General features: G+C 36.5%; 2 protein-coding genes across 8 annotated transcripts in view; both read left to right on the plus strand.

Annotated features, from left to right (window-relative positions):
- Positions 1-18857, plus strand: part of LOC148940681 (oxidized purine nucleoside triphosphate hydrolase-like) — a 61791-nt gene extending 42934 nt beyond the window's left edge. Inside the window, exons 1-2 of one of the 4 annotated variants that reach the window (XM_089105621.1) lie at positions 1095-1181; positions 17018-18856. In XM_089105621.1, the coding sequence (XP_088961747.1) occupies positions 17041-17523 (483 nt within the window). In that variant the 5' untranslated portion in view covers positions 1095-1181; positions 17018-17040 and the 3' untranslated portion in view covers positions 17524-18856. Of the gene's footprint in view, positions 1-1094; positions 1182-2235; positions 2260-2379; positions 2493-17017 lie in introns of those variants that run through there. The other 3 variants (XM_089105624.1, XM_089105622.1, XM_089105623.1) reach the window with 3 other exon arrangements.
- LOC148940682 (uncharacterized) overlaps positions 5703-22478 on the plus strand; it is a 28488-nt gene continuing 11712 nt past the window's right edge. For 2 of the 4 annotated variants that reach the window (XM_089105625.1, XM_089105627.1), the window contains exon 1: positions 5703-5841. In XM_089105625.1, the coding sequence (XP_088961751.1) occupies positions 5774-5841 (68 nt within the window). In that variant the 5' untranslated portion in view covers positions 5703-5773. Of the gene's footprint in view, positions 5842-17219; positions 17324-22478 lie in introns of those variants that run through there. The other 2 variants (XM_089105626.1, XM_089105628.1) reach the window with 2 other exon arrangements.

A 22478-nucleotide genomic window follows, 5' to 3' on the forward strand; every position in this document is an offset into this window, starting at 1 on the left:
GCCAAAATTGCGGACTCATCAGACAGAACGAAAAAAGGAGTGATGAAATACGCTCAGTAGTCCGACGTAGGTTGAGGATATCAGCACATGAAACAAGAAATATATTGATGCCATCAAGAACTCAAGATGTGGAGTAGTTTTCTTTGGAGTCCGACCGAGACTCTCAGGTGGGTGACCAGTTTCATCAGCTGAACTAAGAGCTACCAAAATAGCCTTAAAATCTTAGTATTGGCTCATCCTCAATAAAAAAAAATGCGCAATACTTTCTGACATCAAACCAGCTTTGTACATGATTAAGACAAGATGATGAATGTAACCACAGACCTATTCTAGGAAATCTATATGCTAATCAAAGGTTCTTGAAGTTTCAGCATATTCCTAGCCATGTCGTAATCATCAAGAATCAAACTACAAATGAGACAGGTCATAAGACCATTGCAACTTTCTTGTATTTCTGCAGCCAGGCATGAAATGTAAAGGGAATTTTAAAAATAATTATCAATCACATCCATCCCTGTGAAAAGAATCCAATTCAATCTTCGTTCAGTCTTTAATTTCTACAGTGCTGTATTACAGACTTGTTTGTTATTTTGTTCTTCTTCACGAGAAATTTTTGGAATGAGATTGTGTAGATTCAGCTTAGCCTAAAAAGAATCGTCTAAGAACATTCTGTGTTACGGACAATCCTATCAGCAAAAATAAAAAAGTAATAAAATTTGTAAGTAAGGAAAATGGTCTGACATATAGTAAATTCTATCAACATAAATATTAATCTTCCACCAGACATTAACAAAGAAACATGGATAATCATATATACTTTTAGGAAAGATTGACGTCCAATTTGAACCAAAATTTAGGGAGAAAAAAACAGTCGTATAGGGCTAGAAGCCTCCCAAAGACCCTAATGGATGGAAGATATCATTGAAATATTATTGATATTTAAAGACATGTCTAGTTGAAGACGTATTTAAAACTACTATGGAAGAAATAGATCAATCCATGCTGTCATCTACTCGATAACTGTATTACGCTGCTATTTATTTAAGAAGTTGTCTTAGAGGGCACTATGGAATCCCACATTCGGCGGAAATATCTGAAAATAAGAAACGTTTGGCTGCCAATAAAAAAGTTGTTGTCAATCCGATTACTACATTACTACTAATATTAAAAAGCTTCCATAGGTGAGGCTTAATTTTTCATGTTAGGTATTGGAGTTTGAAGCGTAGGTTTAACCATTATAGGTATCATTGCTATAATTTAAACACGCACCAAAAGGGAACACTATGAAATCCTGAAGACTGCTGTAAAACATTCTATAATACTTACTGATATCATTCCTTAAGATACACTAATAAATTTTAACCACACTCCCTCCTCCTGATGGCTAAATATAGGTAAATTTTTAGGTGGCCCTATGATTTAGCTAGGATGAAAATGAAATTAGCTAGGATGATCATTTGATGCCTTTTTTTATGTTCTTTCATAATTCAATTCATAAAACAATTGCTTCTGGGGCTAGTTTCAGTAAAATTCTACTTTAGCTACTTTTGGCTTTCTTGCAAATGGGTTAGGTTAGGAAAATGAAACTTCCAGGGATGAGTCTACAGGCTAAAGTGAGTCCCAGGTAGGAATTTTGAAGTACCTACCTCACACCTTCTCTCTCTAGAGAGTTTTGACTTTTGATGTCTTTTAAAAATCTGTGTTATAAAGTAAACCTTGCAAAATAGATCTTCTGCTTAAATGAAGTACAACAAAATTGTTTTCAGCTTCACAACTTTGCTCAATCCTTTGCTAAATTTTGAAAAAAATAGTAATATTCTACTTTGGCTAATTTTACTTTAGCTACTTTTGGCTATCTTGGAAAGGGGCTAGGTTAGGAAAATGAAACTTTCAGGCATGGGTCTGCAGCCTAAAGTATGTCCTGGGAAGGTATTTTGAAGTACCTACCTCTACTCTTTCTCTCTAGAGGGTCCTGAAAGTTGCCTACATGACAGGTCTGTACCTATTGAAATTTTGACAAAACAATATTTTACCTTAATTTTCACTTATCAGTTTCTTTTTCTCTGGTTTTAGTTCTGAAAATGTAACTCTTGTGATTTAAGTAGGCTAGAATTTTAAGCCATATCAATATTTTTTTTCTAAATTTAGGAAATGTATTTGCATATCTTTAAAACCTTATAAATTAAGATTGAGCAAAGTCACACTAAGCTGTAAACAATTTTTTTGTACTTCATTTAAGCAGAAGATCTATTTTGCAACGTTTCACTTTTATAACACACATATTTTTAAAGGTCTTCAAATTTCAGGCCACTCTAGAGAGAGAAGGAGTAGAGATAGGTACTTCAAAATACCTTCCCAGAACATACTTTAACCTGTAGACCCATCACTGAAAGTTTCATTTTCCTAGCCTAACCCCTTTCTGAGATAGCCAAAAGTAGCTAAAGTAGAATTTTACCCTAGTTGCATTTTGAGCCCTTAAAGGTGTCCCAAAGGTATTTTATTTTTGTAACCACACAAAAAAGTTATAATCTAACCTGCAAAATACTTGATTTTCAGTTCAAACTGTTTTCCTACCATTTCAAGGTAAAGGTCATGGTAAATTTGTAGTGGGCCATATAATTTAGCTGGGATGAAAGTGAAAATATCATTTGATGCTTTTTTATGCTCTTTCATAATTCATATAAAATACCTTTGGGGCCCATTTAAGGGCTCAGATGCAATTAGCACCAGAAGCAATTATTGAATTATGAAAGAGCATATAAAAAGGCATCAAATTATGTTTTCACTTTTATCCTAGCTAAATTATAGGGCTACCTAAAAATTTCCCCAAATATATACCCTGAAATTTGTGTAGGCTATGCAATAAGACTAGCAAGGAAACAGCAACAAGTTTAAGGAGAATCCACTGCATATAGACAATTCAGGATATGTAATTGGCCATTGGGGTAAAGTTTATTGGTCTCTGTTTTGATTCAGCCCTCTTGCCAAGGTTATACCTGTGGGGGGGGGGGGTCTGCTTGTGGCACCTTGATGCATTTTCCCTTTTTTGGATTTCAATGGCCAATGCCCTGTCATTCCATCCAACCTGACTTCTTTTGAGACTGACTGGGTCACAATCTACTTTGGAAAAGGCAGATGACCTGGATGCCCAGGACTTGTGCACATCATAACCATGGCCTTGTTCAGAAGTGACACTGCGACAGACGCTTTGAATTCCAGAAGGTCAGATTTGGTTCCAGGCACAAGTTTGTTATGAATAATCCAGGAATTGACAATAGTAACGTCAATAAAATAATGAAATACTCGCATATACTACCTCTTGTTCCTAAAATCATTCTTATAGTGTGATGTGAGAGTCCAAGAGATCAACACCTCGCGTGCATTTATTGTATTCTTTGACAGAGAATGGTCTTTCAATGCCTACATTCTTCCTCTCCAAGCTACTCCACCTCTCTACAACATCAACTGGATGGTACCCAGCATATGAGGAGCATAGGACAACAGGTTGTTGTCTTTTCACCACAACACAGTGATGTCTTCTGCTGATTTTGCATATGAGGTAGATCCTTGGTCTTTCTTTTTCAATTCTTTCTCTCTGACCAGATTGTCCACAGTGTCACAAAGCCAGTTTGCATGCAGTATACCAATGCTGTAAATATTTTCTTTTTCTAACCTGTCTACAAGAGGGATTGAAGTGAAGACATTGTTGAAATACCCCTTTGCATTCTTCTTTTCAAGACCCACAACAAAGGCAAATAACAACATCACCACCTAAGCCATGTTCAGAGGTCTGAGTACAACGGCTGCTTCCCTTGTAAGGTTTGAAGTTGTAAACATATCCCAACACACCAGAATGCACCCAAATCTTAAAGCCCCATTTCATTGGTTTTGACACCATATATTGTTTTATGCTACTCCTGCCTTTAAAAGAGACCATCATTTTGTCAACCAAATTATATTCTTCATCAGACAATGCAGCTTTGTATGCACTGAGAAGAAGCTCAAAGAAAGGCCTTATCTTATAATACTTGTCTCCATTGCTTTGTTCCTGGCTTGTGAAATGCAAGCATTCTTGGATCTCTTTGAAACACTTGCTAGATATGTAGTCACCTACAAGCAGTAGGCGCAAAGACCTGGAACAATAGCTCTCAAGCCTTGGATAGTGAACATAGCTCATTGCCAATATACAGCCAAGATAAATGTGGAGTTCAGCAATGGTAAGACCAATCTCATAGCCATTTTTTCTCATAGCATAGCAATTAGACTCTTGGACTATCATATCCAAAATTTCAGAAGTTATCAATGCTTTGAAATAGTTAACAGTGTTTTGATTTTAAGTAGGATGCTGTGCTCACCTGTAAAAGGGGGCACACTTTCTCCAATAGGGTTGTCTATGCTTACTTTCCATAGCCTTGCTGTTTTCACTTTTCCTGGTAAAACTGCTTACTGATGGTGTAGAATTGTAATTCCTAACTGAATCCAGCTGAATATAGGTCCATCTAGAATTTAGTAGCTTGAAGGCCACTAAAATCCTCCCTTTCCCCACTGTGGCTGAGGTAAGGAAGCTTCATCCTCTCAAGACACAAAAGGTAATCAATGTCTTTTATGCACTTGGTGGCACATCTGTGTATAGACTGTAGTACCTGATGGTTTCCCTTGTTGAGAGGAGTGGCAGTAGACATGTCAAACTAACATCCTTCCTTTTCCCTCTGTAGTTGAGGTAAGGAAGCTTCATCCTCTCAAGACACAAAAGGTAATCAATGCCTTTTATGCACTTGGTGGCACATCTGTGTATAGACTCTTAATACCTGCTGGTCTCCCTTTTTGAGAGAAGTGGGAATACACATGTCAATGTCAAACTACACTTTAGGCTAGTTTAAGGTTCTGAGAAGCTTTGTCATGATAAAAGGCAACCAGCTACTGGAGGTCCATTTAACTACACCAAGTGGCTTCTTGGCCTTTGCTGAAGTAGCCTGAGCATGGTGGCAAAATATGAGCTACCAATATATAATGATCCCTCTCAGTATTGATTGCAAGGAGGGGATGTCCTGATCTATCTGCTGAAATCATGTAGCAAGGTTGCATCTGGTTCATTTTGCCAAAATATAATATTTTGCAGCTCTTGATACTAAACTGCAGACACCACAATTCCACCCAATTAGTTTGCTGGTCATGGTTGGACGGGAGTGAGGAATGGAGGGGCACCAATCTTTGTATCATCAGCATAGAGACTCATCTTGTTCTGAGCAAGTCTTGGAGCATCATTTATGCAAGTGTTAAAGAGTGTTTGGTTATAAGACTCTGTGCTGAGGTACTCCACTTTCAACATTGCAGACATTAGACATTAAGGTCACAGCATTCCCCCCAGAAATTGTTACTGGTTCTTTTCTCTCCAAAAAGAAATTGTGGACCCATTTTACCACATTCAAATGTATACCCTTTAGCTTCATACAGAGCTATAGTCAGCAGGTTAAGGCAAAGTCAATTGGAATCTTTTGGTCAATTAGATCAGTTATATGCTCGTAAGCATTGATAAGGTAGTACCTGCTGAACAATGAGGTTGAAAGCCATACTCGCATAGTCTTCATCTAAAATTCCACCTGTTAACACCTTGTGACAAACCAGAGTATATTTAGTTTGTTAATCTCTTACATAATGGTTAGACAAAGATTAGTCTGTCCACAATGCAGATTAAGAGTGTTTTCTAATTCAGTCAATTGTGGAGTGTGCAATTCTTCTTTTCATGCAGGAGCTGTAAAATCTGCTCAAATTGATGCTAATAACTGGAATGAAAGTTGGTTGTGTCCTGACTGTTCCTCTAAAGATACTTCTAGCATGCAGGTAAACTTTTTAAAGTTACCTATTTTACCTTTGCCTTGCATCCCCTGCTCTACAAATTCAAGAGTCAGGATGCTCTGTATCCTCAAGGAGATAATGCCAAATCTCCACTGACCTTCTTTTCCCAGATGATGAATTCAACTTTCCCCAGCGTCTATCACAAAGAGACATTCCCCCCCTCAAGAATTAAAAGACACTCCCCCCTTTAAGAATTTGTAAAAAATTCTGAAGTGGTAATTGTAGATCTGGTCATTGTAGTTTGTTGCTTTTATGCCAATTTTACCTATCAGGAAAATGTAGTGAGCTCAATTGAAATTTTAAACATGTAGATATTTGTTGCTTACCATTTTTTTCTAATGGTTGTTGTTTTGATTGTGTTAAGATTGTGTTTGTTGTTTTGATGTTGTAATGCTCATGTTAAGGTGCCCTCTTCTTTTTATCTTAAGACCCAACCTTTTTTAGGGTGGCACACAAAGCTTTCACAACCCCTTCCTTCTCCTTGTTATGTTCCATTTGGTTTCCAGTCATGTCCCCCTTCATACCCAATACTATGCAGTATACACCTGGAATCTTCCACTTGAAACATCCCTCTGTCCTAGGAATTTGCTCATGTCCAGTCAACACACAGTTGCAGATCACTAAACTCCACTCAGACCCCCCCCCCCCAACTCCCTTACTCCTATTCTTCCCACTCATACATACCCTTGCAACTCTGATGCTCTCCATGCATTCAAGAGGTTGCTACCTGTTTTGGGCCTGTATCTTCCATTTGTCAAAATAAACCCCACCCCTCTCCTCCCTGACACTTTCCACTCTACTTTCCTTTTCCAGCACCATCGTGTCTTCCCTTTCCCCTGTCAAGAACCCTACCAAATTGACTGCTTTTTCCCTATCCCCACGAAATTCTACTCCCTCCTGTGTTATTTAATCTCTTGTTGCTACCCTATCAATGTGATTTGTGTTTGAGAGTTCTTGCATGTGAAAATTGTCCTGTAATAAGTTCTAATTGTTTTCCCTTGTTGTTCACTGGAAACCAGTTTTACTTCCTGATAACACTTCCTCTATATCCTTGTCCCATTCCCCAGCTCTCAACACCCAAGATAAGTATGCCCCTTACCTTGCTTTTTCTATGTCCCATAGCCCAAAATTCAAACCCTACCCAAGAATCACTCAAACTCATCAAACGTCATGTTTCCCAAATCGTTTTAAATTTCCTAATTTTTTGTCACTAATGCTCAAAGTTCTAATTTTGATAAGTTTACTGAACTCAAGGTGCTATCAGAATTGAATCAAATTGATATTATAGTTGTTACTGAAGTACAATCCCATGACCCAAGGTCCCTTCTTCTATCAAATTATTCACGGTTTATTAAGCTCTGTGCATTAGATTACCCACTGGGAAAAAAGTTGGGGGTGTCTTATTTTTTGCCAAGAGCCACCTTTACCCCAAAATTATTTATGTCCCTAGTTTATCTGACTATGATGAAATCCTTAGGCTAAGTATCAGAACAAAAGTGCTCCCCTGTCCGTTTAATATAATTGCAATACCCATCTTTTACTAGTCACAAAACCAAATATTGATGCCAAACACAAATTTATCATACAATTGCAGAATAGTGCAGGTTTGTTATTTATAAGTACCCAAATGCTGGACATATTTTTTTAATTGGTGACACCATTGACCCCAAGATGGATTCCGTTTGTTCCTCACTTAAAGTAAAACAAATAGTTAAAATACCAACTGCTAGGGGAAACACGTCTCTTGTTGTTATTTTAACTAATATGAAAAATCTGTACAGTCCCCCCCCCCCTCAGCTTAGCATCTATTGGGTTGGAGTTATCACCATTCCCTCCTTTTGTCAACATTCAATAAGCACTCAAATGGTATGTACCTTGTTTCTTTTTGATTTCTGTCCTATAAGCAAAAATAACAAAGGACTGGCTACTGTACCTTATAATCTACCGGTTTCCCCTACTATACAGGCCTAATTACCTTCAAAAATTCTATGTTAATTTACTATGTTATTAAATTATAGTGGCATAAATAAAACCTTGAGAGCAATTCTGCCTATTTAATTGGGTCCTCTTCTGCTTGCATATGCCCGTGCCTAATTAGAAACAAATTGAACCTTTTCAGAAATGGTAAACTGGACATAGCTAATAAACTAAGAAAACACTAAAAAAGTAAATCTGTAAATTGGCTCAATCCTACTACAAAAATAGGGTCAAAGAATTATTTATTGATAAACCAAGACGTTGGTACTATGAGGTTAAAAAGTTGTTTGGCAGGAGTCTTGAACAGCTTAACTTCAACCTACCTGAACCCCCCTAAAATTACTGTGGATAATCTTAACAGGCTCCTTGCCTCCATTGTCCAAAGCCTCCCGACATTGTCTTATCAATACCCAACAGATGATTCTCCCCCCTTCTTTTCCATCTATTTCTCCATCTGAGATCTAAAGAAGAATCAGGAAAATAAGAAAAACAAGTGTTTGTCCTTTGGATACCCCTTTTCCTCTTATTAGTGCTTTCAGAGACTTCCTTTCAAAACCCCTATCTGTCCTTTTCAATGAGGTTACTGAGTCTGGTCATTTTCCACAAATATTGAAGAAGGGTTTCATAACCCCCTTAAAGAATGATGGAAAGCCTGGTTTTGATGGCGTTTGTCCCATTTTCCAACTGCTATACTTTCGAAACTATTTGAAGGATTCGTAGCAAATTGGCTAAAGGAAAAAATCACACTTCTTATTGATCTGAGGCAGTTTGGTTATCTAAAATCTACTTTTACCTCCAATTACCTTGTTTTTTTTTTATTGACTCTATTGGAAAAATTCTTAAAAAGCCTAATTCCTGGCTAAACTGAATTTTCATTGACCTTCAGAACAGTGTTGCCACTTGGCCAATACCAGAAAGTGGTGTTGGTCGATGAAAAAAGCGGTGTTTATGCGGTATCCTTTCTACCAAAATATGGTATATTTTCATACCCGTAATGTAAATACGTTGTCGCTAGTTTCGACAAAAAATTACTTTTTTAAAAGTAATTAATTCTTTGCTAATTTTCTAGCAAATGGATACTATTCTTTACTATTTTTTTTTAAGTGGTGGATTTTGCTATGGACTTTGAACAAGAAATGTAGAATAAAATGAAAAGAGATATCTTCCAGATATCCACCCCATATAAAAAACAAAAAAATAGTCCCCAATGATAAACTCATATGTTTTCCCCAGTTTCGAGTACTCTCACCCGATCTTTATCACTAATAGCTTATCCAGACCACCCATTCTCTAGAAAAATGAAAGCAGGATAATGTACTTTTTTTTGTTTTAAACTAGATTAAAGATTTATTTTTTAATATTTGTTTTATTTTCGGCGCTTTCTCCAGAAATACTGAGTATACTGTCGTTTTTGTCCCATTTTTATATTTTTGGATCCTCTGATATACCGGCCTTGAAAACGAAAAAAAGAGACAAGTGTGCCAGTCTATACTTCCAGTCTTCCGCCACATTTTTTTTAAAGAAAGTAGACTGTTTGATGCACTCCAAAACACAAAAATGCTAGTTTGAAAAGTTTTTACTGGCTCAGCAAATATGCCAAACAACATTCTCTAATCAGATCCTCATTTTTCCCCCTTTTTAATTTTAGACGCTTCGTACTACAGAAGCAGCTTTTACACAATTGACTTCCTTAAAATATATTTCAAAAAAATTAATGTAAAGAATAATAGAGTTTGTAGTGATGCTTTTCTACAATTTTCAAGTTTTCGAGAGAGCATATTATTTACTTGCTTTAAAAAAATCCTCAGTATGATTTGGTTTTTAATTTGTCAGCAAATTTTTATTCCATCCCTCGCCCCAAAGCAAAGAAGGTAGTGACACCCTTGTCTACATAAGTGCCCAAGACATAATTGTTTGAAACTTTATTTCTTTGTTTACAATTATTTATAAACTTTAACTTCTTTTACTGTATACTGTTCTATTGGGCTGTAAAAGTGGAAAGGTAATGCACAAAAGAAGCAGGATAGGATAGCCCAGGAGTACTTATATACTAAGTTCTACTATACTATTCGCTCTGCTTTGCAGTGTCTGTACACCTTTACCGAAATAATGGTTGAAAATTACTTTCATTCTGGTACCTGACTGATATGTAAAATATTTGCACTTGGAAGCACATTAATTACTTGTTTGAATTCTCGTGAGTTCCGCAGTAACCTATCCAGCCGTATGTCATTAGAAATAGAGAGGAAACATTTGTCCCTTTTCCCGTACGGTGACATTACTTAGTATCAATTCAGTCATAAAAGTCATTTCGCGGTATAAATACGCTGATCAAAGTTATTTTGCGTATGCAGTATAATTAGAAAAAAGTGCAGCATTTCTCTCCAAATTGCGATATTATACCGCAAAATGCGGTATAAGTGGCAACACAGCTTCAGAATGCATATGACTTTGTTAACTACAATATATTAGTTGAGAAACTGTTACTGAATACAATATTAATTCTTTCCTGGTGAAATTTGTTGGATCATTCTTATCAGATAGATCATAGGTAGTCAAATACCAGAATCATTATTCCAACCCGCTTCCTGTGCACAATGGAGTGCCCCAAGGTACTCTCCTGGGTCCCTTCTTTTTTCAGTTAATGATTAACAGCATTGCTAAGGGATTTCCTGAGAGATGGAAATTTGTCAATGACCTAATGGTTGTTGAAACCTGCTATAGAAATATCTTAAGCAACCCTATGACCATCCTCAATGTTTTAGCAGATGATTTAGACATAAGAGTTAACCCTTCTAAATCGATGATAATGCCAATTTGCTTCCTCAAATCCTCGCCCTGTTTTCAAAATCCTATCCCTCCTGAAATTTATGTGTGCTCCTTTAAGTTACTTGGCGTCACAATATCTTCCAATTTTAAGTGGGATATCCATGTTAAAGATATTATCCATAGAGAAAATGCGTATCTCTCCCTCCTTAAGCTCCTAGATAAATTTTGCTTCCCCCTTGCCATTATTTAAGGATTTATACTTCCTTTGTCTACCTGCATCTTGAATATGCTTGTTCAGTTTGGCCCCCTGGCATGTGGTATAGATATCCAATATGCTTCCTTAAATCCTCGCCTAGTTTTCTTAATCCCATCCATAGCCTACTGGAATTTCTGTGTCCCCCTTTAAGTTACTTGTCATCACAGTATCTTCTAATTTAATGTGGTATATCCATGCTAAAGATATTATCCATAGAGAAAATGTGTATCTCCCTCCTTAAGCTCCTAAATAAATTTTGCTTCAACTTGTCATTCTTTAAGGATTTATGCTTCCATTGTTCACCTGCATCATGAATATGATATGATATGATTTATAAACACTAAAAGCCCCACTGGGCCATTTTTAATACACAATACACTTCAAAAATAATAAATGAAAACGTCCTTATTATAAGCAAAACAAAACTAAAGTAAAAAATAAATCTAAAGAAAATGATCTCTATGCTCCATGCCGAGTCCAATAAACCTTCCCAAATTCTTTATCCCCAGAAAATTTTTATCCAGTTTGTCACCCTGGCATTTCCCAGGAAGAATCAGAAAAAAAATTTAATCCATTCAAAAAAGAGCCCTGCAAATAATTTTTAAAGAAGGTAAGGCTCCACAGTCTCTTCTTCTGAAAAAAGCTAGGTTGGGAGCACTTATGTGCAGAAGAGTTTCGTTGTGTCTCTGTTTTGCCAAAAAATGCACTAACAAACCCTTTCATGGAAAATATTTTCCCCAATGGACACTCCCCGCCCAGATTCCGACCATCTCGGGTTGTTTCTGAACCCATTCTTATTTTGTCCCTCATTTGCTGCTTTACCTCCAGATATAAAAAAAAACCTTTGTCCCCTTCATTACAGAAAAAATCAACAAAATATCCCACTAGTTTTCCTTTTTACTAATTTTGTACTGGTGTTGCCCAGGTTTTTGTATTTATTCCCTTTTTTGTTTTCCCCCTTTTTTATTTTATTTTTTTAAGTTTAACCAGTTTTTATCCTTTTTTACTTGTTCTGATTTTTGCTAGTTTAATCTATTCACTTGAGAGTTATTTTTTCGTTCTGATATTTGTTATTTTGGTATTTTTTGCCCAGTTTTTCAATTTTATTATTTTTTTTCAATGATTTTTTGTCGTCATGTTGTTATTTACTGACTTTAAGCTGCTGCTTTTAATTTTTATTTGTTTGAATTTGTCTTGCTTTTTATGCTGTTAATAACCCTTCCTATTTTATTAGTTTTATCAGTAAAATGTCATGGCCTCTGTATGTATACATGTTTTTTTTGTGTTTTTTTTGTGACGATTTTGATAAAATGACAGTACGTTCTTTTGCCAGTTTTAAGCAAATTAAGTTCCAAACCTATTTTTGGTGTTTGTTTGTTTTGTTTTGACTCCGAAATACAAATTTGACCCAGCTGGGCTTGTGACAGCTATTTTTTGAAATCTTATCTTATATTGACATGGGCTCAGAAGCTTATTTGCGGTTAGATGTCTGAAAGTTACATCATTAAAAGGAGTTTTCTTACTGCAGATGTTATGCTTCTAGATTTATAACTTCCAGCATCTTTTTCGGAGGGCTGTCATCTGGTTTCATGAAGCTGAAGCCAGGCACAAACAATCATTTAGAGCACTAGCAATGTGTTGTTGGCCAAGGATATCTTGGTTCTATACATTAGATTTGTTACAGAATGACAGCCTGGCTTTTGGGACAAGGCATGCTTCCAAAGAGCTTTGGGGTCAGTTTAGGATACTAGAGATATAGCACCTCTTCTTGGTCCTATGTTATTTTGTTTGAAAATTTTCTCATAATATCTATAGCTATTTATGATCCTCATATTAACCAGTTCAATTGATTTTTCCTTCTGTTAGGCGTTAAGTGGGCTTTTCAGTCAAAACTATTCAGCCCTTTTCCTTTTGACTCTCTATATCAGATGTGTTGGACTACTTTGGGTGGTTGCTAGTTGTTTATCTTGAGATGGCTTGGTTATGATTATATGTCTTGCATTAGCTCTTTTGATTCCAAGAATTGAATGATCAAGTTATGCATTTGTAGTTCAGTACTCTTTGTGCAGGTTAAGCCAGCCAGGCTATTGATGGTGGAATTTTGTGGTGTTTGAAGCACTTTAACAGTTTACTTTGAAGGATAAAGCTGTGTAGGTGTCAGCATATTACATTCAAATAGGCAATGGTCAATTGTTTTATTTCTTGTATTGAAAGGATATTTGCAATCGAAATTTTGCTTTTCAACTGTGTGCTCTTTTTGTTCTTATTTCCACCTTTCTTTAGCTCTTTTTTTTAACAAATGGCTAAGTCTTGCATTTCGCTACCCACTTCACCTCAGTGAGCTTAACAGCTGTCTTGAGTGCAGTGTCTTTGGTTAATGACAAAGATTTGATATGAAAATGAAACTTTTGGGAATAAATTTTAACATAGTTTATTACGTAGCAAGGTATTTTTAAGATTCCATCTCTGCTCCTTCTCTATTTCTTAGACTCAGAAGAATGAATAGAAGGCACGTCTAGGTAACAGTTTTGTTCAGGGTGGTAAATGTAGTCCATCAGTCTTGTGGTCATTTCAAAATTGAAATACACCAGTCTTGCTATTTTCAACCATCAGTCCCAACAGAATGGTGCCAGGACCTCTAGTTGAGAAACAGGAGTGCTGTTCTCAAGCTCAATTATCACTATTCTCATGAAATTTTTGATTTTTTAGGGAAATATTTATACATTTTCTGACTTCTCTCTGCCAGTAATTTATATTTCAAACTGGTGCCTTAACTTCAGATAGAATGAAAGCATAGCTTTTTGTGGATAATTAAATAAAAAAACATACTATTCTTAAAGTAAGAAGCAACATTAAAACTTAGAACGAACGTAAATTATTCTGTAAATGAGGGGGACTGTCCTTTCCTCAACCCTTGCTCTTTATGCTAAAATATTAAAGTTCTTTAAAAATACATATCACTCAAATTTAACATTCCTTGTGTTTGAACAGTCTTTCTTGAAGAATTATGACCATAAGTCAAACTTTAGCATAGTCCTAGGGGGAAGGTACAATAATAATGACAGTAACTATTATATTTGGAATGAGCATTGCACAGGGGATAAAGTGTATTCTTCTTCTTCTTCTTTTTTTCAGATTTCTGCCCTATGCCATAAACTAACTAATAATAAAATTTGGTTAATTTATCTTACACAGTAGATATCAGTTAAAAAAAAAAAAATTATATCATCCAATTCTCTGTTCAATGCTCTTTCTGGGTATAATCATCACTAGTATCACAATTGTGTCCGATTTTCCCCCTAATGGAAGCAGATATAGCCATAGTCTGCCGATTTTGTGTGTTTTTTTTTTTTTTGGTTGGTTTTTTTTTTTTTTTTTTTACCAGTAGTTCCTTGTAAACTCAAATAAATCCAATTTGACGAAAAAAACATCAAATTCCCCTAACTTCTTCATAGGCTTTATTTGACCCTATTAAGGAGGGGAGGGCTAGGATGCAACAGCTGGCTCATATTGCCAAACTAAAAAAAAACAAAAAAAAAACAAATAAGTAACATGCTATTATAGACACTTGACCAACTTGACCATTCAGATCTTGCCAGAACGGTGTCGAGAACGATGAGACCAGGCGCCTCCAGGTTGAGCTATTGCTTGCCAGGCTTGTGACATCTTCCATTAAGATGTGGGCTTTTGCAAGGAGTTCATCGACTTTGTCTTTTCACCTTGTGGGGAACGTTCACATCCGTGCAGAGTGGGGTCAAAATCAAACACAATTCTTTTTGGGGCGTCATGTGGTACACGAAGGAGGAAGTCGTTCCAGAGAATAGTGTGCTTGGGAAGCTCCGTCAAAAAATGAATTTGTAAATTACGTGAAAAGAGGGTCTGGCTGGTAAGAAAGTCAGTTCAGTGAAGACCCTTGATTTTTCAAAGATGTTTGGTCTGAGCGATATTAATAGTGTAGAGGACAGATTTAGCTTTTTTCATATTTCTGCTCCATACAGTCGTACTGTGCTGACTGAAGTGTTGTAAATACACATTTTAGTATGGCGGCTATGTTTGCTTTTTGCCAAATGCTATTCAGCCTCCCAAAAACTGTTGATGCTTTTGCTATTCGGTATGTAAGCTCTTTTGTGATAGCACCTTCCCTCGACAGTGTGAATCTCAGGTAAGTGAAGTCTTAAACCACATCTATTGAGCTGCTCCCTATGTTGAATTCCTTTAAAGTAGAGAGTGATATGTGGGGCCTGATGGGCCTAACTTTGATTTTCTGCCAGTTGATCTGCAGACTGACGTTTGAACACAAATGGAAAGCACATGAAGAGCTATGGTGAGTTTTTTGACAGTATCCGCGACTAAGTTAATCATCAGTGAAGACATTATCAGTAAGTACCAGGTTTCCAAACTGAGGACCGAATCGAAAGCGATTTGTCGTTCAGGTCATGATGTAAGCTATCACACAGTTAAAGAGCTCGGAAGCGGTGGCGCTACCTTGCCAAACGCCTGTCTTCACTGAGAATGTGTGGCTGTGTTTTTCCATTGACTTGTCTGCAGCTCTCTGTACCATCATATAGCTTTTCGAAAAGTGAGCATTAGTGGAGGGGTAGGCCTGTGGTTCTCAATATCAGCCAGAGCAAACGGCGATCTGTAGAATCAAAAGCTACCTTGAAGTCTACAAATTCAATGTATGATTTTTGGTGAACTCTCGCATCTTCTCTATCAACTGGCACGTAGCGAAGATTTGCTCCGTTGTCAACATGCCGGGCTAGAACCCGGCTTACTGAGCTCTTCTATTTCTATGCAGGAATTCGGTGCATCTGTCCAGTAGTGTCAAGGCGAAAAGTTTGCCGGGAACGGAGAGAACCGTAATCCTGCGATAGTATCAGCAGATTTGACGAGTGTTCGTTTCCAGAGTGGCAAAATAATGCCGGCACGCCAATCTTTCGGTATGCATTCTATTGTACATATAACTGAGAAGATGAGCAGGAGCCACAGTATTATTGTCGTACCTCCGTATTTGGGAAGTTCTGCAGAAATACCTCAGACACCTGGGGTTCGATTACTTATCAGACGTTTTACATCATTTCAGATCTCAGAGGCTGTAAATGGTTGCGATACTAGTTTGAAAGTCACCTTGGGCATGGCCATGGCTTCTTGAATCAGGTCTGGGTCTGAATGTTTGACTGCCTCAGTGTTTAGAAGCTTTGAAATGTGGCTGATCCAGGCAGAATGTTGACCTGCATCATCATCCAGCATGCTACCATCTGCAGATAGAATGGGGCTCACGGTGGAAGGCTTCCTTAACTTCAATTCGCAGAGGTGTTTGTATAGTGAGCAGGTATCTCCCCTCCTAGCACCATCTTCAAGATTGCTTTTCTATCAACAATGGTCTGTCTTCCTCTGTGCAGTAGACTATTATGCATGCTGTTGAGACGTCTGTCTTGTACTCTGTCATGTTCTTTGCTAGGTGACCTTCCGACACAGCTCTATATACACCCTTGGATTATATGTAGATATTAGGAAGGTAGGGCTGGTGCAGTTAAACTGGGAGTGATTCGGGAAATCCAATGAATAGAAATTTTCCAGGTGTAACAAAATAGGAATATTGTCTATATATTGTTTAGTTCAAAAGAAGGGATCAAAAAGTCTGTTGTGCAAAATTGTAGTATTTCTTGGCCTAAATAGAGTGAGTTTATGCTAAAGAAGAATAACTATTTACTATTGAGATACATTCATATGCTCTAAAATATTGATTAATTTGCTAGCCGAAAGGCAAACATACCATGCAACACTCTTTTCAATTATAATACTTGCTACCATCATAAATTCGATTTGTCCAGTAATTTGTAGCCCTTATTGGGTTTAAAACTAGGCTATAGTGACACATAATTACGTATGTATTAGAGCCAAAGAAGGAACACATTCTGTAGTTGAGCAAATTCTTGGAAGCAGTTGATAAACAGAAATTGGTAGTTGATATTCAAATAGGTTGTAGGTAGCTGACAAAGATTGGATATAATTTTTTTATTGATGCAAATAAAAGATGACTAATTTATATTTGATTGCGTGATTTATACTGACAAAGGAGAGCGAAAAGAACCGTATAATTGTGTACTAAAAGTTTAGTTGGAAAATTGTCAAAAACTAAGAATTAGAATTTTCCAGTTATCCTCCTGTGGTATTCAACTATGGCCAAAGTTCCTAAGAAAGTTCTCACATTAGCCTTTATTAGACGAAACGATCAGATTCTTCTTGGAAGAAAGAAGAGAGGATTTGGGGAAGGCAAATGGAATGGCTTTGGAGGTAAAGTGGATTTAGACGAAACAATATCCGATGCTGCAGTTAGGGAAGTCCGCGAGGAATGTGGTCTGCTTGTCACGAACCTCAAGAAACTAGGTGTGATTGATTTTGAATTTGTTGGTGATCCTGTCATTTTAAACGTTCATGTGTTTTCAACTGAGGATTTTACAGGTAATGTTACTGAAAGTGAAGAAATGTCTCCTCAATGGTATAAAGCTCATGAAGTGCCATTTGAAAAAATGTGGAAGGATGATCCACATTGGTTTCCATATATGTTGGACAACAAAAAGTTTAACGCTTACTTTTTATTTGAAGGACATGAAAAGATTGTCAGTCATTGGATAAAAGAAGTCGAGTCTTTGGATGAGTGAAACCTTTCCGCTGAAAACACTTTTAGTTAATGTTAAGAATTGCCAAAGCAGTTCAAGAGAATTGTATTGTAATACTTTTTTTAAGTCTTGGGTGCAGATGATTTCTAGATGAAAATGTTTTAATATACTAAATAATAATATTTACACAGTAAGATCAATATATACTTACTTAATTTTGTTCTTCTTACTATAAAGGGGGAGGGAGGGGGCCACAACTCAGAAAAGTAAATTTTACAGTACAATTTTTGTTTTTCTGGGGTGCTTGTTGCAATCTAAAGGGAAAATTTATGGAAATAGCTTTACAGTAATTCGGATTGTTATTGATGTACATTGGTTTTATATACAGCCTATATACACAAAGAGCTTTTTAGGAAGGGAGACATTATATAGGAGGGTCAGAAACCCCAAAAAGCTTTTTGTTGCTTTAGATCTTTTAAATTCTATCTTGGAGGGACGAGGAACCTTGCTAAAAACGAAACAGTGTAGACAAATGGTCACATTTAAAAACAAAGGCTAGTGGCAGGCACGCACATCTGTTTTCTCTGTCTGGGTATGAGGCTTAAATGTTAGGGATTTAGCCTAAGCGGGTCCTTCCTCCCCCCCCCCCCAAGCAGATTAAGTGTGTGACAAACATGAACTGAAGTATAAAATATGAACATTTATAGGAGAGCCTGGTTACAAAAGAACCCCCACCCCCCTTTCAGCTCTCTTCCAGTTTACATTTCGTAAGAATTTAGCAAGAACGTAAGAACGCAGAATGTAATTTCTGCATTCTGTTTGAAACAAACTTGCTTTTTGTGTGTACTTAAAATATTAGGTTTTGTATGTGCTTAGTATGGGAGGATAGAATTTTCAACAATAAAAATTTGTGCAAAACACAATAGGTTATGTCTGAACCTGCTTCATTGCCTGGGTCAGTCAAAACAGTGAAAAATATCTCTATGCAGGTGATGCGCATCTCTAGTTTAAAATTCTGGTGATTTTCTTTCTGCTTTCTATGGCTCATATCCAATTCTGTATTGTTTTTTGTATTTTGCACTGCACAGATTTTTTTAAGTAGCTACTGTCAAGCTTAACCAGTTTTTAATAATGAAAATAAAAATTTTATTCTAATCGAGTTTTTTAAATTTAAGTTTCACTTAATTCCACATTGACGAGAAATTAGTTTAAAAGCAAAACAGCACTAAAAGCAGCAGATTTTAGTGTATGTATGTTGTTCCTTTGGTGCTTTCTTTTAGATACTTGTTCTAATTTGCTTGACAGATTAATTCTAAATCTGGTATTTAGATGCTTCAAAGTAGATTGCAATAGTTCGTCAACAAAGACATAAATGGCAGTTGAAGACAGTGTAACTCCAACAGTTGTGAGCTTATTTGGTTGCGTCCCCTTACTTCTCGCATACTTTGTCGCTTCAATCGTTTATGAAGCGTAAAATTCTAATAAACTTCTAACATAGTAATAGACCGCCTCCCCTCACCCTGGATGCATCATCTGCATGTTTATATATCCGAAACTAAGATTGCACCACAAAAATATTAATTTTACTAGTTTTTAGTAGAAAGTAGTTTTATTAAAAAAAAAAAAAGATGAAACATGTAACTTGCAAGGTAAACAAGAATGTCCTTCATAAGATTCTTGAGCCTTAAGCCTTGTGACTTTTTCCTATTTTAGTTTATAGTATTCCTGTTTAGTACCGTAACTAACAGCTAACTTAAAGCTAATTTATTCCTTCTTAAAGCTATTTTTCCACAGTAGAAAATCTACTGTGGATATTCCAATAACGTGGTCTGATAGTTGTATCGGGCCTACCGATAGTTAACAAGCAGTCCGCAGGAAAAATCGTTAAAATTTTGTCTGTGACAATCATTGTATTTTATTAAACCTGAAAGAAGGTAGTAGTCCCACTGCCCTTTGTTTATACCAGTCTTGATATTATATATTTCTTGATTTACAACAACGAATAACGACATGCATCAGGGGCATATTTAGGAATTTAGTCCGGGGGTGGGGGCATCCGCTAAAAGCTCTCAGAAATTAGAAAACCTAATAGTAACCCGGTTTATTATTGTCACTACATGTTACTACAACAAGCTCTGATTAACCACATAGATTAGTTCTAATAATAAGCCTGACAAAAATCTTGATGAAAAACAAAATTACACAAACACTGTTAATATTTCATATATAGTGCTCTTAACACTATTAATGCTTTTATACAGTGCTTCTCAATATCTTGTCAAACTTGGTTAAAACAAAATCCACCACAACATCTTGAACTGTAGAGATTTATGCAACCTCGTTTAATCCGCTGTTTCCTGGCAGATTTGCTTTAACCTGCTTTAAAGTACTCAAAAACCTGCGTGAAATCCTAAAAACCCTGCTCGAAAGGTTTAAAAATTCTGCTAAAAGTCCTATTTTTACTTGTGGACTTATGGTTACTATCAACGTTGCCGCACAACTAAAAAAATCCATAAGCTTCTTCTGAGGAAGTCTTAAACAGCGTTGTCTAGCACCTCTTACAAATTTACCTCGTGACACTTCGCGCTACTTGCATTTTCATGCTTATATTTACCAGTACCGACATTAAAGAACGTGTATCTTTTGTTTTGCAAGGTTGATTCAAGTTTTGAAGCTCGGAGCTCTTTAGCCTACTTCTAGATCAGTGCATTTAGAATAAGTATTTTTGTATATTAGTGTTAGCTTACTGCCATTCCTTTTGTGACTATTTAAGGTGGGTGAAATGTAATCGAACACGTTTTTTTAACTTCAAAGTTTGATGTTTGTTGGAGCATCACCATCAGAACAATTCACAAGAAGAACTGCAGATGAGACACAAAAGAATCTCAACTGACATATTGGTTTTCTACTGGGGTAGTTTGTCCCTAAATCCCAAATTTGTGTTGAATTCAGCTATACATAAGATGTAAAAAGATCTTGAGAAATCTGGGATTCTCGAATATCCTGAAAGAAATCTTACCCAAGTTAAAAAAAAATTAATTTCAGGATAAGTCCTGAAGTGGATGCACTGCGAATAAAAGAGGCAGTGGCTTTGAGCACAGAGTTCCAAGGGAATGACATATATTTGCTGATTATGTACAATAGATCTTAAAAGTGGACAAGCTAGATAGATCAACAATAGAAAACAGAGATTTGTAAAGAAGAGATATTTTGTTAATGCGAAACACTTAAATAAGTTATCAAAGCATACAGCCAAAAAAAACATTCTGGTTGCTGCAAGCAAGAGAATAAGCGAAGAAAAATAAGCGAATTTTGAGGGGGAGGGCAGGCTCCATGAACCCTGCCCCCTTAAGTACGTCAGTGAAACATTGGTAAACTTTCCATTCTCTTGTATTATGTTCTTCCAATGGACTCATCTCATTTTTTCTTACTAAACAAACATTATTAAAAACATAAATTACATACAGGATAATTTATTATGGTCATATAATCTTATGGTATTATTGTCAGGATACTTTATTATGGTTGGAACAGGTTGAAAAGGAACGAAAACCTCAGGGAAGATGGCAACGCGCCCTTCCTAAATTGACTTTCAGGCTAATAAACGAATATAGAATAATTCTTCCTGACTCTATTCCTGCAAGAAAAGGGCACTCGGCAATTCTTAACGAGACTTTTCTCGACGATTTTCCGCAGAGGAATACCGGGTATCCATAGGATTTAGCCCAGTAGTCTCATATTCCATCGATGGAAACAGCCCCAAACCTAGAACGGAAGAGAATTCTGCTCTGGAGGCCCAGTACAAAATTGGGAATCACTGATGGTGGGTAAAAGTGAAGAAGAATATCCGTGAGTGATAATGGGCTGAGGGGATGCGAGTTACTGGTTTGGGAAGAAAACACACGGATTGTTGATAGATCCTAGCCAGAGGAGAGGACGAATGGGTAAAGAGCAGGGGGAGGGGGCAATACAGATCGACCATTGCCAAAAGGTACACTACTATCCATTCATCGTTTCCTTGGCCTAGGATCAAACAATAGCTGTAGCCTAATTCCCCACATCTGTACATTGTACTGTACTTTTGCCCATGGCGCGGTTTCTGATTAAAATTAATATTTATTAATCCTAAAAAAAGACATCCAACATCAAACAGCAAATCCCCGCTCCTGAGAAGGCTTTATGGCTGGGAATGCAGGGAGAAAAAAAAACAACGAAAAGACAAAAATGAGACAAAGGCAAAAAAAAGAAGAATAAAGACACACACCCTAAAAAGGAAAAGACCAATCAGCCGCCAACTGAATATTCACCAAAAACCAAGCCGGAGTAAAATGCCTCGTCCAATAAAGAAAACTTCACACAATTCCAACTTGGACGACAGATATCAATCGCATATGGGCGGTAAAAAGAAATAAAAGAAAAAATACAGCTTCTGTAACTGCTAGTACAGAACGAGATATTATCGGGTTTATTAGGCATCAATTTGCCAAATAAACAAGGATTGAAAAGCAACTTTTCAATAACACGAAATAATTGTTAATTTCAATAGAAATAGCAAAAAGTTTGATGCTCAAAATTTGGTTGGCCAATTGACGAAAATCGTCTTTAAATATTTAAATTAATGAATAATATTTATTTTACTATGGACTTCTGAGAAATTTTGAAATATAAATGAAGAAATAAATGTTGGCAAGAACACAACACAACACAAATTTTAATGACTAACAGACACAAATTTTCAAACACACAAATTTCAAACATGACTAACAGTATAACATATGCAGCACATTATCGATGAGTAACGTGATCTTGACACGACACTCTATTGTGAAATATTTATACACATTTTCAAATACTAAACATCTATAGTACTAGTGAAGAAACTCACTGTGCGCCAAATGTAGTCCTTGTTAAATCTTTTACCACAATAAATAGCGCCAAAAAAAGGGTTCTTACATGCGTATGTCTAGTTACATTACCAGTCATAATGTTCTTCTACA

The sequence above is a fragment of the Artemia sp. Qi Xiang Cuo genome, chromosome 19, assembly GCF_049724085.1.
Source record: "Artemia sp. Qi Xiang Cuo chromosome 19, ASM4972408v1, whole genome shotgun sequence".
Classification (NCBI taxonomy): domain Eukaryota; kingdom Metazoa; phylum Arthropoda; class Branchiopoda; order Anostraca; family Artemiidae; genus Artemia; species Artemia sp. Qi Xiang Cuo.